The sequence below is a fragment of the Schistocerca piceifrons genome, chromosome 7 (genome assembly GCF_021461385.2).
Source record: "Schistocerca piceifrons isolate TAMUIC-IGC-003096 chromosome 7, iqSchPice1.1, whole genome shotgun sequence".
Lineage (NCBI taxonomy): Eukaryota > Metazoa > Arthropoda > Insecta > Orthoptera > Acrididae > Schistocerca > Schistocerca piceifrons.
The window spans coordinates 84,409,191-84,426,982 of record NC_060144.1 but is presented as its reverse complement, the minus strand read 5'-3'; the positions used below and the strand labels follow the sequence as shown (position 1 = coordinate 84,426,982).

The window sequence follows — 17,792 nt, the reverse complement described above, 5'->3', positions numbered from 1 at the left end:
CTCCCTCAGGCATGGGTGTGTGTGTGTTTGTCCTTAGGATAATTTATATTAAGTAGTGTGTAAGCTTAGGGACTGATAACCTTAGCAGTTAAGTTCCATAAGATCTCACACACATTTGAACTTTTTTCTTTGAGCTACATGTCTTTTTAAATGAACACCGTACCTTTACAAAGCACTTGAAGCTCTCGAAATAGTCACATAATGCTTTCTGAGATGTGCAATTAAGTCTTTCGCAAAACCTATTTTAAAATTTACTAAATTTTAGGTTTTGCTTTTGGCCCTGTTATGCTGCGCAACCCCGACGAATTGAGGCGTTTACAGGTACTATGCAGACGCTTCACACAATTCTAGCCCAGAGTTTCCCGTTATGCGACGGAATACTTGCGTTATTCAGAGCGGTCATCTTTCATCTTCTGTCACTTACTACCAAAAGTCCCACCCGGTTGGCCGTGCGGACTGCACTGCTTTCCGGGCGGGAAGGGGCGTCGGTCCCCGGCACGAATCCGCCCGGCGGATTTGTGTCGAGGTCCGGTGAGCCGGCCAGTCTGTGGATGGTTTTTAGGCGGTTTTCCATCTGCCTCGGCGAATGCGGGCTGGTTCCCCTTATTCCGCCTCAGCTACACTATGTCGGCGATTGCCGCGCAAACAAGTTCTCCACGTACGTGTTCGCCACCATTACTCTACCACGCAAACATAGGAGTTACACTCGTCTGGTGTGAGACGTTCCCTGTGGGAGTCCACCGGGGGCCGAACCGCACAATAACCCTGGGTTCGGTGTGGGGCGGCGGAGGGGTGAAGTGGACTGCGACAGTCGTCGTGGGGTTGCGGACCACTGCGACTGCGGCGGGGACGGAGCCTCTCCGTCGTTTCTAGGTCCCAAGTTAACATAACATACTACCAAAAAGTTATATCTTCGTGCAAATTAGTATCCCCATTTCCGAATATCTTATGCTCCTCCATCATCATTGGTGAGCAGAGAGTATGTAATCATTTTCAGTTCCCACGAAACAACATAAATTCCGGTGACAATAGAAGATTTAATGTAGTTAAGAATCTGCAATGAGTGTAAAGTCAATAAATTACTGACAGAAAAATCTCTAGCACAGCTGCTGCCAATAGGTCATCGACACGATGTACAATGGTTTTGATTAAATCTATCTCCAAAGACATGAACAAAATACAAATTTGTAACTCTTAGTATGGAATACAACGACGTTTATGTGTGTGTGTGTGTGTGTGTGTGTGTGTGTGTGTGTGTGTGTGTGTGTATGTATGTATGTGTATGGTAATGTAAAGGTTAGGGTTAGTTTTCAGACACAACACATACTTTTTGTTAGTCTTGTTACTTTGAAATAGGATCAATCAACACCTACTCTGACTATTGTCTGCGGTAAGGAATCCATTCTCTTCTGGGAGTGTCTTCCTTTCCTCTCGTTGTCCTGAAATCAGAAAGTAGTCCTGTTAGAGAAGAATATCGTTGCCTTTAAGAATATGAAGCACAGCGGCGTCGCATCATCAAACTGGGCCGTGCAGTAGTATTTCCTACATTGACACCTCTGGAAACCCCATACTGTCGAGCCACTCGCAGCCTGCACAAAGTTTTCATACATTAACGAGAGGGCAATAGAGAATTATTTGACTTGGAACTTCCAGGTGCATTATTGGCATGGATAAGCGACGTTACAACGTTCGCGTCATGAAATAAAAATTCTTTGGCAGTTAAAACGTCACTAGACAAAATATTAAGCGTCTCAGTAAAAGAGCGCTCTGGTCGCTTTCGAGCGCTGCATTTGGTGTTGAACTGATGCCAAGCGTTCAGCGACACCCCAACGATGACTTACGTGAGGTAGTGTGTGTGTGTGTGTGCGCGCGCGGCACTGCGTCATAAGCAATTCTTTCACTAACATTGGTCCCCATGGAGACGTGACAGAATGGCAGAAACGAGCTATGGTGTTTGGATCTACCCATGATCACATCGTGAATGAAGCTGTCTGATTTGTTGCCCTATCAACGCAGATTGTCCAAGGTGTCTACATAGAATGGTACACCGCTCTCAGCCGGGCAACGTGGTGTATGGAGAGTTGTCGTAAGAATACCCCAACCGACAGTAACCTGAGACGTGTTGACGCCCTGACAGTTGCAGTGAGTTTCAAACCTGACAGCGATTGCCGTTGCCAGTGAATACAGGTCCATCTCGACCAACTTCCAAGCAAGCATTACAATGGTTTCCGCATGCATTAGAGAATTGTAGTCGGACACCTCGGAAAAGGCAATTGCTCACCGCAGCACATTAAGCTGTACGTCTTCAAAATGGTTCAAATGGCTCTGAGCACTATGGGACTTAACTTCAAAAATGGTACAAATGGCTCTGAGCACTATGGGACTCAACCGCTGTCGTCATAAGTCCCCTAGAACTTAGAACTACTTAAACCTAACTAACCCTAAGGACATCACACACATCCATGCCCGATGCAGGATTCGAACCTGCGACCGTAGCGGTCGTGCGGTTCCAGACTGTAGCGCCTTTAACCGCTCGGCCACCCCGGCCGGCTGGGACTTAACTGCTGAGGTCATCAGTCCCCTAGAACTCAGAACTACTTAAACCTAACTAACCTAAGGTCATCACACACATCCATGCCCGAGGCAGGATTCGAACCTGCGACCGTAGCGGTCGCGCGGCTCCAGACTGTAGCGCCTAGAACCGCTCGGCCACTCCGGCCAGCTGTACGTCTTCAGTGGGGCAAACAACACAGAGAGTTGCCATTGGCTCACTGGAGACGTGTAGCGTGATACCACGAGTGCTTCTGCGTCTTTTCAACTGATGCAAGGCGTTTACTGCTGCGACGACCAATGAGAGCCTATAATGGGGAGGGTGTTTTGGCTTTGTTTCTCGTACCATGGATTGGGCCTGACTTGAGGGTACAGGGTGAATAAAATCGACAAACTGCATTGACGAATTCCCTACTGCAAGTGGAGGAAAAATGGTCCTATGAACATGTGTCCGGAAATGACGGTGTGCGTGCAATGACAACAAATCATCCTGGAATACAGTACAGAGCTGCATCGCATCCAAGTCACAACAGATGTTCAGTGTGGCCTCCATGGGATTGTAGATGATTGGGATAGTAGCGAGTCTCACGCAGGGTACACATAATCGTACTTTGGCCTACACCCTGTTGGGGGACCACTTGCCTGGAGCTTGTATTAGGGTTCGTCTCAATATCCTGTAGAATCCGGTCCTCCAGATCTGGTGTACGCACAGTCCGCCGCTTCCCTGCACGTTCGTCTGCCTGAAAGGACCCACGATGACACAAACGCTCAAAACGGGCTTGAAATATTGTGTGATGTGGCTGGTGTGTGGGTGACAGTACTTGTTTTGGTGTAGCCGTGCAGCCTGTCGACCGTTTCCATCTGCTTGCCCGTACACAAACACCATGTCGGCTTGTTGCCGACATGAACACCGGACCATACTGCTGCTTATAGTGCGCTGCGTCAATCATACAGCCTGCAATACCCAAGGAATACACGACACGTGGTCAGAGAAACTTATTTGTCAGCGCCATCTACCGTGGGAACGATTCATTGCCAGACACATATTCATACTACTTGTTTTCCTCGATTTCCAGTCAGGAGTCCGTCCCTGGAATTTGTTTTATTAATTTTCATACTGTATATACAGGTAATAAAATGAGAATTGAAGCACACGAAGGATGCACAGTTGAAATTATAGTAGTTAAACGAATTACACAAGGAGACTCTTTAAGCACACTACACGCCAGGGTAGCCGAGAGCGCTAACGCGCTGCTTCCTGGACTCGGGCAGGCGCGCGGCCCCGGATCGAATCCGCCAGGCGGATTAACGACGAGGGCCGATGTGCCGGCCAACCTGGATGTGGTTTTTAGGCGGTTTTCCACATCCCGCTAAGTGAATACCGGGCTGGTCCCCATGTTCCGCCTCAGCTACACTGCTCACAGACATCTGAACACTTTCGCACTATTCCATGGATTACACTCGACGCAAACAGTTGGGGTGGACTAATTCCGTCCCGGGGGCGTACGGGGTGGCGGCAGGAAGAGCATCTGGCTACCCATTGAACATTAACATGCCAAATCCAACTAACGATGGCTGACCCTGCGGGACAAGGCTCAAGCGATAGACAGATAGACTCTTTAAGCACACTCCTGTTCAAACTCATGCTGGACCGCATCACTGAATACGCATAAAGAAACCAGACTATGAAATGGGAAATAAAGTGGTCAATAATATATGTTACGCTGATGGTGTTGTTTACAAAGGTTAAAATGTTCAAATATGTGTGAAATCTTATGGGACTTAACTGGTAAGGTCATCAGTCCCTAAGCTTACATACCACTTAACCTAAATTATCCTAAGGACAAACACACACACCCATGCCCTAGGGAGGACTCGAACCTCCGCCGGGACCAGCCGCAGTCCATGACTGCAGCGCCTTAGACCGCTCGGCTAATCCCACGCAGCTTACAAATGTTACTTCACCAATTTAATAAAAAAGCTACGCAATATAACACGGAAATCTCATCTAAGAAAACTAAGAGTATGGTAATATAAAAAGCACCTATACGACGTAAATTAGAAGTAGATAGTTTGTCAGCTGAACATGTGATGAACATCTAGACACTGTTATGGCCAGGTATAAAAACTTAACCACGGAAGTGAAAAATCAAGTGACAAATCCAGCAAGGATAGCTGAATGCCTGCAAAATACTACATGGAGAAACAAATTTATGACAACTGTTTGGAAAATAAAAGATATAAAACACTGGTGCGTACTGTTTTGACATTTTCAGCACAAAATAGATCAGAAACGAAAAAGATCATACAAAAGTTAATGGCTGTGAAAATGAAGGTATTAAGACAGATCTAAGGAGCAACCATATGGGAAAAAAGAACAAGGGAACAGTGTAAAATACAAGATATCAGTAAATGCATGAAGACAAAAACACATTTGACGGATCATGAGGAAAGCATGGACCCCCACAAAAGTAGCTAAAATTTGTAAACATGGACAACAGCAAAGGAAACGGCTAGCCAGAGGACTACCCAAGAGATGGGATGGCAGTTGGTCCAATACATCCACGGAATGAGGCAGACAAACAGTGGCAACCCCAGTCGTCCGAAGAACAAGAAAAAGAAGAAGAAGAAGAAGAAGAGGAGGAGGAGGAGAAGACTCGGGCGTGCTTACTCTGGTAGCCGTGAACATGACCCAGGATGTTTATTTCAACATTCACGGTGACAGAGTGGTGTCCTTTCTTCTACATCTTCAAGATGAGTGTTGTGTGCACACTTCTGTATTCCACGATGAGGAGAGGCTTGTTCAGAAAGTTGCACTACACGTCACTCGTCTGACGGATGCAATGTTTCCCACGAACACCCGGTTTTAATCGCGTAGAAAATATCTTGGGATAAATGAAAGTAACTGTGAAACGTAACAGCCTAAGAAGTCCGCAATTTGGGAGGTCTACGAGCGGCTTCAGGTGGACTTGGCATACCTGATGCAACTTGTGGACTGTCTTCCTCGTACCTGGCCGGTGTGGCCGTGCGGTTCTAGGCGCTTCAGTCTGGAACCGCGCGACCGCTACCGTCGCAGGTTCGAATACTGCTCTAAGTTCTAAGGGACTGATGACCTCAGATGTTGAGTCCCATAGTGCTCAAAGCTATTTGAACCATTTTCTTCCTCGTAGAACTGAAGTCATTATCAAAGTTTCAGGCAGCGTTAAGCTACTTTTTTTTTGGGCGGGAGGGGGAGGGGGGGGTGGCAAATATTTTCCGTGGTGAGCTTATATTACGATCACATTACAAATTTAAAATGTAACCAATAATAGAGAAACCCTTAATTTTGAAGTTAGCCATATTAATATTGGCAGTTTCGTCAGTGATCCTCTTGCATAGGTTCAGACTCGTATGTAAAGTGGGGACATGGTATAAATCAATACACTCGTATATTTTTTCGTTATTTTCAGCTTATGTATTAACTCTAGCGTAGTTCGTATAAAATACACCTCGTTTGCGGTAACAGTGGTCGTTACAAAACGGTGGCAGCCGGTTTTCTAGGACGCAGCAGCGAGTAAACGAGCGACTAGCGAGAAAAGCTGGCCAATAAACACCCATGTATTTCTGGTTTCAGCTGTGTGGGATGGGAAGAGCGAGTGTCGGGAACACTATGCGGCAAGCTTGTTCGCAGTCAGAGGACATAAAAGCTATCCCCTGCAGCTTGGACACTCCTAACAGGTGACCACTTGTTCAAGTTAGCGAGACTAGACGTTCCAATGCACGTAGATACTGTATTCCATTTTCCGAAAGTGTTTCACAGTACAAGGTCGTGCCACAGTGTTCCTCCTCTGAACAGCAAGATATAAAGAGAAAATAGAGAAAAATCCACATCCGTTTTTTATTCTTCCATGAAACATTATTCCCAAACGTAAGGTAGGATAATGAATTACAAACATTTGCCAAGTCATAGGAGAAGGGCGGCAGTTGGGGAGGAAAGCTTTCTACACTACTGGCCATTAAAATTGCTACACCAAGAAGAAATGCAGATGATAAACGGGTATTCACTGGAAAAATATATAATACTAGAACTGACGTGTGATTACATTTTCACACAATTTGGGTGCATAGATCCTGAGAAATCAGTACCCAGAACAACCAGCTCTGATCGTAATAACGGCCTTGATACGCCTGGTCATTGAGTCAAACAGAGCTTGGATGGCGTGTACAGGTACAGCTGCCCATGCAGCTTAAACACGATACCACAGTTCATCAAGAGTAGAGACTGGCGTATTGTGACGAGCCACTTGCTCGGCCACCATTGACCAGACGTTTCCAATTGGTGAGAGATATGGAGAATGTGCTGGCCAGGGCAGCAGTCGAACATTTTCTGCATTCAAAAAGGCCCGTACAGGACCTGCAACATGCGGTCGTGCATTATCCTGCTGAAATGTAGGGTTTCGCAGGGATGGAATGAAGGGTAGAGCCACGGGTCTTAACACATTTGAAATGTAACGTCCACTGTTCAAATTGCCGTCATTGTGAAGAAGAAGTGACCGAGACGTGTAACCAATGGCACCCCGTACCAATTACGTGACGATGACGAATACACGCTTCCAATGTGCGTTCACCGCGATGTCGCCAAACACGGATGCGACCATCATGATGCTTTAAACAGAACCTGGATTCATCCGAAAAATCGACGTTTTGCCATTCGTGCACTCAGGTTCGTCGTTGAGTACACCATCGTAGGCGCCCCAGTGTGTGATGCAGCGTCAAGGATAGCCGCATCCATGGTCTCCGAGCTGATAGTCCATGCTGCTGCAAACGTCGTTCAACTGTTCGTGCAGATGGTTGTTGTCTTGCAAACGTCCCAATCTGTTGACTCAGGGATCGAGACGTGGTTGCACGATCCGTTGAGGATAAAATGCTTGTCATCTCGACTGCTAGTGATACGAGGCCGTTGGGATTCAGCACGGCGTTCCGTATTATCCTCCTAAACCCACCGATTCCATAGACTGCTAACAGTCATTGGATCTCGACCAACGCGAGCAGCAATGTCGGGATAAGATAAACTGCAATCGCGATAGGCTACAATCCGACCTTTATCAAAGACGGAAACGTGATGGTACGCATTTCTCCACCTTACATGAGGCATCACAACAACGTTTCACCAGGCAACGCCGGTCAACTGCTATTTGTGTATGAGGAATCGGTTGGAAACTTTCCTCATGTCAGCACGTTGTAGGTGTCGCCACCGGCGCCAGCCTTGTGTGAATGCTCTGAAAAGCTAATCATTTGCATATCACGGCATCTTCTTCCTGTCGGTCAAATTTCGCGTATGTAGCACGTCATCTTCCAGTAGTGTGTTAATGGTTTTGCGAAAATCTGTTTCATATTCTCGTCAATGATGAGCTTCCGAGAGGCCTCCCAGCTTTGACGTTCACGGAAAGAAGTACACGGATGACGACTGCGAAGGAGCTGGAGGCGCTAAATAATTGGCACCAACCCGGGGACTACACCCACTACTGTGGAACAAAAAGAAAAGAGTGTTAAAAAATGTGTGTGTCAGTCTATGCTCAGATGTCGCTCACGACTGACGTCTTACACTTTTGCACCAAGCCCTGTGTATTCCAGTTAATATTAATTGATTTCCGTTAAAAGACAGTTAGCGAGAGTTTGCTACGAGACAAAAATGGCTCTAAGCACTATGGGATTTAATATCTAAGGTCACCAGTCCCCTAGACTTAGAACTACTTAAACCTAACTAACCTAAGGACATCACACACATCCATGCCCGAGGCAGGATTCGAACCTGCGACCGTAGCAGCAGCGCGGTTCTGGACGGAAGCGCCTAGAACCGCTCGGCCACAGCGGCCGGCGCTAATAGACACTGTGATTGTATTTTTCTTTGCAGAATATACGCAGACATCATCAGCTACCAGTAATGTTAGTCGTTACCTTTATCAACGGCATTAAGTGAAAGGGGCATCATTTTATTTACAATTAAAAGCAGATTGTCGTTTTTTATTAATACTTTATGTGTGACATTGTCGATTTATGAGACTTACGACAGCTGAAAGTGGCGAATTACGAGATTTACGACAGTTGAAAGTGTCGAATTATGAGATTTACAGGCGTCATATCACTACCTTGCACAGCACAGCACATTCCAACGGTTCGTCGACTTGCCCGCATCCCAGGCGCCGTTTCGCGTCCGGCTTTATTATTTTAAGACCATTGATGTCACAATGAACATTCCACTCACGTGCTTTTTAAACTCATTTTGAGCTCAATGATGTTGTTTACAGCAAATTGATGCGTCTTAAGAGCTTCTTCCACTTAATTTACCCGTAACAGTGACGACCTACTCAGCTGTAGCTTTGTCTGATACGACTTATTTTCCAGCGAAAAGAGAATTTTTAGAAATAAGACATGAAGCGTACCAGGACGACATTTTTTCACTTCTTCAAAACTATTTTCTCTCGTCCCTGCGAGAGTAAACGTTCCGTGTTTGAGTGTAAGTCTGGCATACTATTTTAATCCCCCATCAGGTTACTTATTTTCTTTTATTTTATTTTTTTAAATCACACACACACACACACACACACACACACACACACACACACGAACTCCACTGAAGAGTGAAAGATTGATTGTGGAAAGGAACCCTTACGCTGTATGCCTTCTTCCAGAAGTGCTAGTCCCGCGAGGTACGCAGGAGAAATTCTGTGAAGTTTCGAAGGTAGCACATGACATATGGGCGGAAGTAAAGAACTGAAGGCGGGTCGTGAGCATTGTCTGGGTCGCTCAGTCGTTAAGAGCACTCCCCGCGACTGTCAAACATCCGTGATTCGAGTCTCGGTCCAGCACACAACTTTGATCTGCCAAGACGTTTCAGAAACATCTCATGTGTTCTTGAGTCCTTTGAAGGTGTTGGTTTGGTAGTTGCACGAGTGGGTGACAGTAACTATTTACATGTAAAATATCGAATAACTGAAGACTGCGTCATCTTTGATGGTCCTGTGGGGCTCCAATAATGGCTCGAGGCACCTTGTATTTGTGCCAACTTTGTAGTAGGGCCTGGCCTACATTCGCAAGTTGGAGGACATTTCTCCGATACTCGTCCAATTTGTGAAAAAGACGAGTTGCCTGGTCTTTTATCTTCCCAGCGACGTATTTTTCTCCAGTCATCTCGTGTATTTCTCTCGTCCTGGCCCACCTTGAGGCGTCTAGGCTCCACTCCAAACACCTGTTTTGTAGTGGTTCCTGCTCGTGAAAAACGGTTTGAGTGCCAGCATCATCTTCATAGTATTCAATTTTCTATCTCGTAAGTGTGGGGTAAAAGTAATCCCTTTACGCAGTATCACTCCCACGTATTTCGTCGTCGTAGTCCATGGTCTCGGCTGTCCATTGACGGCAAGTCGCGTCCTCGTTCTGGCCGTTTCTTCGTGAACAGTATTGCTGCAGTTGTCGTAGGGTGTAGAGTGATTTTATTGCTCTTTGCCCATTGTTCGGTGTCGACAAGTTGTCGCTGAATCCTGTTGACAAGTTGCTCGATGTTCCTTCCAGAGGCTAGTAAGGCCCTGTCATCGGCGAACAGACTGGCTGTGACGTGTTGAATGGTGGGAATGTCGTTAATATCCCTGTGGGATGCCAGCTGAGACAGTTTTCAGTGATGATTTCTTCCCATCTATTTGTACAAACAGGCGCCTGTCCTGCAGAAAGCTATCAGTCAGGTTGATGTAAAGTCAGGGACACGGGTTTGATCGACTAGTTTGACTATAAGCTTCTCACGACACACCCGATCAAATGGTTCAAATGGCTCTGACCACTATGGGACTCAGCATGTGAGGTCATCAGTCTCCTAGACTTAGAACTACTTAAACCTAACCTAAGGACATTACAGACATCCATGCCCGAGGCAGGATTCGAACCTGCGACCGTGGCGGTCACGCGGATCCGGACTGAAGCGCCTAGAATCGCTCGGCCACAGCTGCCGGCCACACCCGATCATATGCCTTTTCGATATCTAGGAAAACTCCAACTGTGGAGTTCCGTCTATTCAGGTTGAGTTGTATGGACTCTGTGATCTGAAGCAGCTGAAGCTCCGCCGATAACTGTGGCTGGAAGCCAAACTATTCGTGGTGGATGATCTTATTTTCTTCCAGATAGTGTTTTGAGACGCTATCGCAGCACGCGTTCCAATATTTTGCCGAGTGTGGGCAACAGACTAATCGAGCGGTAGCTGTCTGGCAACTTTGGGTTGTTTCCTCTTTTAGAAATAGGGGCTAACACAGTAATCCCCGCCTCCTTTTATACTGGCTGGCCCGCCTGACGTCTAATTGCCAATCCTGCGTACATAGCGGAGTCTGGATACTGTTGATCACAGAGTGTATCCATAGAAGACAAATCTCGTCGTTGTTCTGATTATACATTAAGCTTTAAAGTGAAGCTACCAACTCGAATGTTTGTTGGAAGGCCACAGTGATTTCTACACTAAACTGTAAAGTGAAGCTTTCACCAAGTCGAATGTTTGTTGGAACGCCACAGTAATTTAACAGATACGGTCCTGTTCGGGGTGGCATGCCGTTGCCTTCATCCGTCCTTTGAACTTTGTTACCAAGGCGGTAACCAACAGTTTAACGTTTATCAACAAAACAACAAAATAGCAGTTCTAATGTGAAAAGCTACACATCCTATCAGAATTGCAAGTAAAGCATTTTTTAAACTTTTCACGTGAATGTCGTGTAGATCGATGGCCTCCATTCCACAGGAAACCAAAGAGCTCACATTAAAACGATTTCTCAGCAGGGTAAAAGTTGCTACCTTGGATTTCAACGAATGTGCTCAACCTTATTAGCGGGAGAGAAATTAATCACTTCCCCAGGGATGGCACAGAAGTAGTAAGTCCTCTCCATAAAGTGGGGCCGTGCTCAGACCACCTAATTAAGTGCACCGCAATTTCCTCTGACTAGGGTCAGCCACGAGGATCACAGACCGCAGGGAAATTACATTCAGCAGTTTTTCGGACCGCCCACACCTCTCTCAATCACAGCACATTTTTCACAGCAGCCAATAAACGAATGTCCGCACTTGCAGGAAAAAAGAGCTGCGGTATAAAAGCATTGAGAAAATTACGTTTGCTCCCAAAGCCGTTATTTTCATGGCTGTAATTTCCCCGATCAGAACGAAAGTAAATATTTACTCATGCAGTCAATAAATAAAAATTTTGTAACTGCTTTCCATTAATCGAAAAAAAAAATCAGAAAGCAACGTTAACTCAAAAAGCGATGTGTTCAATATTGCGAGACTTGTGAATTTTGTAGAATTATAGAAAAAAATACGTAGCCTTCATCTAAGAGAGAGATGTGAGAAAGATTTTACAAATAATACCACTATGAGGCACAATAACGATGACGATACTCTAAAAATGAATATTTCAATTTTGGTGGAAGACTATGCTGGCAGATGACAGCAAATGAAGTGCAAAGAGTGTTTATGTAATGTGGGAGTTCTAACGTCCGCCGCGGACTGGGAAGGTTGGTTTGCTGACAGCGAAAACTTGCAGTGTTTTCCTTGAAAATTTCACGTTTGCTCGTACTACCAACTATGACACTGGGACAGTTTTCTATGTATCATCTGCTTTTAGCAGCACAATCACGGAGAATAAATCACCAAATACGGACTGGAGAAATATTTGTATACTGAAATTAGGCAGCATGTTCTCACAACGTTGCTACGTGTCTGAACGCAAGCAAATGACAAAAAACAGCCGTTGCAGTGACAATCGAACCTGCATCTTAGTTCGTGCTAACGTAAAATGTTGGGGAAAATGGTAATTTCACTGACAACTTGCAACATTTGATCATTCATTTCTTTCATTAATGTAGTCCTCATAATAAAAGGAAGTTTTGTTAGAAACCGGCGTTGGTAAGGATCCCGAAATCACTTAAATACACCAGTTTTGAGATCAGTAGTTCTTTCTAGACTTAGCTTAAGGTTGAACTACGGTACCTTCACATGTCATCTGATGGGAAAATTGCCAAGATCAAAACAGTTGACGCTGTCTCACCCTTCAATACTTGCTTTCTTACAAGGGAACCTCCCCATCGCACCCCCCTCAGATTTAGTTATAAGTTGGCACAGTGGATAGGCCTTGAAAAACTGAACACAGATCAATTGAGAAAACAGGAAGAAGTTGTGTGGAACTGTGAAAAAATAAGCAAAATATACAAACTGAGTAGTTCATCGGAAGATAGGCAACATCCTGGACAGTAGGACCCTAGGAGCGCTGTGGTCTCGTGGTAACGTGAGCGGCTGCAGAATGAAAGGTCCTTGGTTTTCAAATCTGCCACCGAGTAAAAAGTTTAATTTTTTAATTTCAGTTTATGTGACAAACTCTTATGTTTTCATCACTTTTTTTTGAGTGATTATCACATCCACAAGAAAACCTAAATCGGGCAAGGTAGAAGAATCTTTTTACCCATTCGCCAAGTGTACAAGTTAGGTGGGTCGACAACATATTCCTGTCATGTGACGCACATGCCGTCACCAGTGTCGTATAGAATATATCATATGTGTTTTCCTGTGGAGGAATCGGTTGACCTATGACCGTGCGATCAAATGTTTTCGGTTCCCATTGGAGAGGCACGTCCTTTCGTCTACTAATCGCACGGTTTTGCGATGCGGTCGCAAAACACAGACACTAAACTTATTATAGTGAACAGAGACGTCAATGAACGAACGGACAGATAATAACTATGCAAAAATGAAGAACGTAAAATTTTCACCTCGAGGGAAGACTTGAAGCAAGGACCTCTCGTTCAGCAGCCGCTCACGCTACCACGGGACCACAGCGCTCCTACGCTGACATTGTCCTTCATGTTGCCTATGTGACCCATGGACTACTCAGTTTGTATATTTTGCTTATTTTTTCACAGTTCCACACAACTTCTTCCTGTTTTCTCAATTGATCTGTGTTCAGTTTATCAAGGCCTATCCACTGTGCCAACTTATAACTAAATCTGAGGGGGGTGCGATGGGGAGGTTCCCTTGTTAGCTCCTAAGAGACTTCCTAATTCGTTTACGAATGAAATAAATAGGATGTGCATGGATTCGTATAAGCTACAGGGAAAAAATGAAAACACCGAAAAACAATTCACTGTCGGAAAGACTGATTTCAAGTCCGTGAAATTAAAAACTAGGGCGTCAAAATTAAGAGTACAATGGGAAGTCAATTATCTACTGCATCGGAAAGAGCAGATAGGTGGAAAGAGTACATTCAAGATCCCTGCAATGATTAAGACTTGTCGGATGTTGCGATAGAAGAAATGGGATTCGATAAAGAGATCCATAACAGAGTTTAAGTAGACTTGGGGTCAAACAAGATGGGACAGATAATATTCCTCCCCAAATTTTAAAATAATTGGAGCGAGTGGAAACTAAACGACTATTCAAGTTGATGAGTAGAAGAGCCAAAGAAACTGGTACACCTGCGGCATACCGCGTAGGGCCCCGCGAGCACGCAGAAGTACGGCTACACGACGTGCTATGGACTCACTAATGTCTGAAATAGTGTTGGAGGGAACTGACACCACCAATCCTGTACGGCTGTACATAAACCCGTAGGAGTATGAGAGGGTGGATATCTCTTCCGAACAGCACGTTGCAAGGCATCCCAGATATGCTCAATAATGTTCATGTCTGGGAACTCTGGTGGCCAGCAGAAGTGTTTCAACTCAGAAGTGTATTCGCGAAGCCACTCTGTAGCAATTATGGACATGTGCGGTGTGACATTGTCCTGCTGGAATTGCCCATGTCCGTCGGAATGCATTGTGGATGTAAATGGATGCAGGTGATCAGACAGGATGCTTTCGTACGTGTCACAGTCGTATCTAGACGTATCAGAGGTCCCATATCACTCCAACTGCACACGCCCCACACCATTACAGAACCCCCACCAGCTTGAACAGACCCCTGCTGACATGCAGGTTCCATGGATTCATAAGATTGTCTCCATAACCATACACGTCCATCCGCTCGATACAATCTGAAACGAAACTCGTCCGATCAGGCAACATGTTTCCAGTCATCAACAGTCGAATGTCGGTGTTTCGTTGAATGGTTCGCACGCTGACACTTATTGATGGTGTTGTGACTTGGCAAGACAGCCAAGCCACTATGAGATAGCCGAAAGGCAGCGGTTAAGCTCACGCAGGCTGGCGTGAGGTCTGGAACAGTTAAAGGAGTTGAGTCTGGAAAAAAAAGTACGTAGCTTCTGGAATACTTAACTTTAATCCATAATTGGTGAACATCAGTCTGACGGTACATGCATCACAAGATAAATAGCAATTGATAATGGCGCCTTGCTAGGTCGTAGCAAATGACGTAGCTGAAGGCTATGCTAACTATCGTCTCGGCAAATGAGACCGTATTTTGTCAGTGAACCATCGCTAGCAAAGTCGGCTGTACAACTGGGGCGAGTGCTAGGAAGTCTCTCTAGACCTGCCGTGTGGCGGCGCTCGGTCTGCAATCACTGACAGTGGCGACACGCGGGTCCGACGTATACTAACGGACCGCGGCCGATTTAAAGGCTACCACCTAGCAAGTGTGTTGTCTGGCGGTGACACCACAGACGGCAGCAATTTGCGGAAGGGTTGCACTTCTGTCACGTTGAACGATTCTCTTCAGTCGTTGTCAGTCCAGTTTTTGCAGGATCTTTTTCCGGCGGAGCGATGTCGGAAATTCGGTGTTTTCCGGATGTCTGATATTCATGGTACACTCGTGAAACGGTCGTACGGGGAAATAACTACCTCGGACATGTGTCCCACCGCTCGTGCGCCGACTATAACACTAAGTTCAGACTCACTTAAATCTTGAGAACCTGCCATTTTAGCAGCAGTAACCGATCTAACATCTGCGTCAGGTAGTTGTCTTATATAGGCTTTGCTGACCGCAGTGCCGTATTCTGCCTGTTTACATGTGTCTGTATTTGAATACGCATGCCTGTAAGAGTTTCTTTGGCGCTTGAGTGTAGTTGCTCCAAATGGGTAGTGTCTTGCAAACACGTTATAAGATGAACAACAACAGAAGAGAAACCGTAGCGGTCGCGCGGTTCCAGACTGAAGCGCCTAGAACCGCTCGTCCACAACGGCCGGCTGGACTGTTCTTTTTCATCCAACTTACAGCCCAGATCTCGTGTCTTCCGACTTCCGTCCGTTTGGCCCAATGAAAGATGTACTCCAAGGGAAGCAGTACGTGTATGATGGGCAGGTTACTGACGCAGCAAGACGTTGACTCCGACGTCGGCCAGTAGAGTGGTAGCATGCGGGCGTACTGGTACTCCCAGTAAACGGGCGTAAGGCCGTCTCACTGAACGAAGATTACGTTGAAAAATAGAAGTTTGTAGTCAAAAGAATGGGGAATAATATGGCGTATCGGAAATCTGAGTAAAACCAACTTGATTTCAGGAAAAAAATGTGTCGGATTATTTATCGAACGCTCTTTACATTTTACTTACTTAAGGACAGGTTTCTCCTTATGTATTACAGCATGGAGGTCTGCATCATTGAGATAGAACATGCTCGACACGAGCTTTAATAAGGATAAGATGGCGGATACGCGTGCTTACATCTGATACCACGTCCTTCAGTGGCTCGATTGGTACTGCCAAAGAACAAGTTGATGCAGCTGCGGCTTGCTTCTACAGCTATTATGTACATTACTGCAAGCATGTTTTTTTCTTAATGCACATCCTGATGCATGTTATACATTCAAGTTCTTAAAACTAATGGCAATGTAAACTGATTTTTTTTTTCTTTTACAGAAGTTGGAAAAATTTTAGGTGCATTTGGTTTCTTGGCTGTAGTCGTTCATTCAGGTTACAATCCGGTTTGTTGTGAACGTCGCTGTGTATTTCTATATCTTCCAAAAAATTCATCTATACTCCTTTTTCATAAAAAGGGAGCCTGTTTGAGTTTTCTTGAATGCTATTCTCTGTGTTGTCATGTCGGGCCATGTGAGCAGCAAAAGCTTTTATCTAAGATTTTTAGCTTTGACTGCATCTATGAATTCTTTGTATCTTGTTGAAATGCCTATCACTTTCACCAAAATAAAATTTAAAGCGCACAGACCAATTCAGTTTATAAATACCAGCTTTGCTGAACTATTCAGTTTTGAAATTTAAATTAAGAATTGCTTTATACTTAATTTCATTCTTTGTAAGTAATGGATAAGACTTTATAAACGAGAAAATCGTGAATATCCTCTTACATTATTCGACAATCATAATGGGAAATTTGTGCAAGAAATCCTCGGTGATATCTGACGACTGGCGCAGACTCGAAACTTCTTACGGCAAAATAACTAAATCGTTCATAGAAAAGTGTAGCTGGTGACAGTTTATTCTTGAATGATATTTACGAAAACAACAGAGATGTTCTCAAACCATCGTGGATAAAAAAACCGTGTTGCCGTCCTGAACGACGTACTATAGGAGTACTTTTTTTTTTTCGTCGCTTTCAGAACTCTTACCGGCAAAGTCTCCCGCACCCAAGTCACATCGCTCACCAGGTCTCCTAGTGAGTGAATTCGTACTGTTGCTTTCATCAATGGCAAGAGTTCGTACAGACTAGCGACGCTGCTCCGGCCTTCGACGGTATCTCGCCCTCCCTGCCGGTGAGCGACTGGTGGAAATCAGATTATGGCAAGGATGAGTGTCCAATACATGACGCTCACACGGGGTACTAGTAATCGGGCCGCGCGGGATTTGCCGAGCGGTCTAAGGCGCTGCAGTCTTGGACTGTGCGGCTGCTCCCGGCGGAGGTTCGAGTCCTCCCTCGGGCATGGGTGTGTGTGTGTGTGTGTGTGTGTGTGTGTGTGTCCTTAGGATAATTTAGGTTAAGTAGTGTGTAAGCTTAGGGACTGATGACCTTCGCAGTTATCCCATAAGATATCACACACATTTGAACATTTGAACTTGTAATCGGCGTGAATGACCCTCATTGAGATGATTAAAACAACACGTGCTCGGAGCCGGTGAAAAATAGGCTTTGGAATAGTCCAAGAAATCTGCGATTCCTATGGGTGAAGATGAAAGCCTAAAACTGCCGTCCACGTGTGTCCAGAGGACCAGTCGAGCAGCACCAGGGTGATTCGTCCTTTACCTGCGCAGTGACCTCTGGTGGATGAGGCACCAGCGGTTTTCTACGTCTACATAGACGTCTCCACAAGCGATCGTACGGTACGTAGCGGAGCGTACCCTG

The 17,792-nt window shown here is 45.4% G+C and overlaps 1 protein-coding gene across 1 annotated transcript in view; it reads right to left on the bottom strand.

Annotated features, from left to right (window-relative positions):
* LOC124805452 overlaps positions 1 to 17,792 on the bottom strand; it is a gene marked incomplete at its 5' end in the record, with an annotated part of 688,368 nt that overhangs the window by 426,009 nt on the left and 244,567 nt on the right. Inside the window, one exon of the mRNA XM_047266014.1 lies at positions 1,374 to 1,439. Coding sequence (XP_047121970.1) covers positions 1,374 to 1,439 — 66 coding nt within the window. The remainder of the gene's footprint in view (positions 1 to 1,373; positions 1,440 to 17,792) is intronic.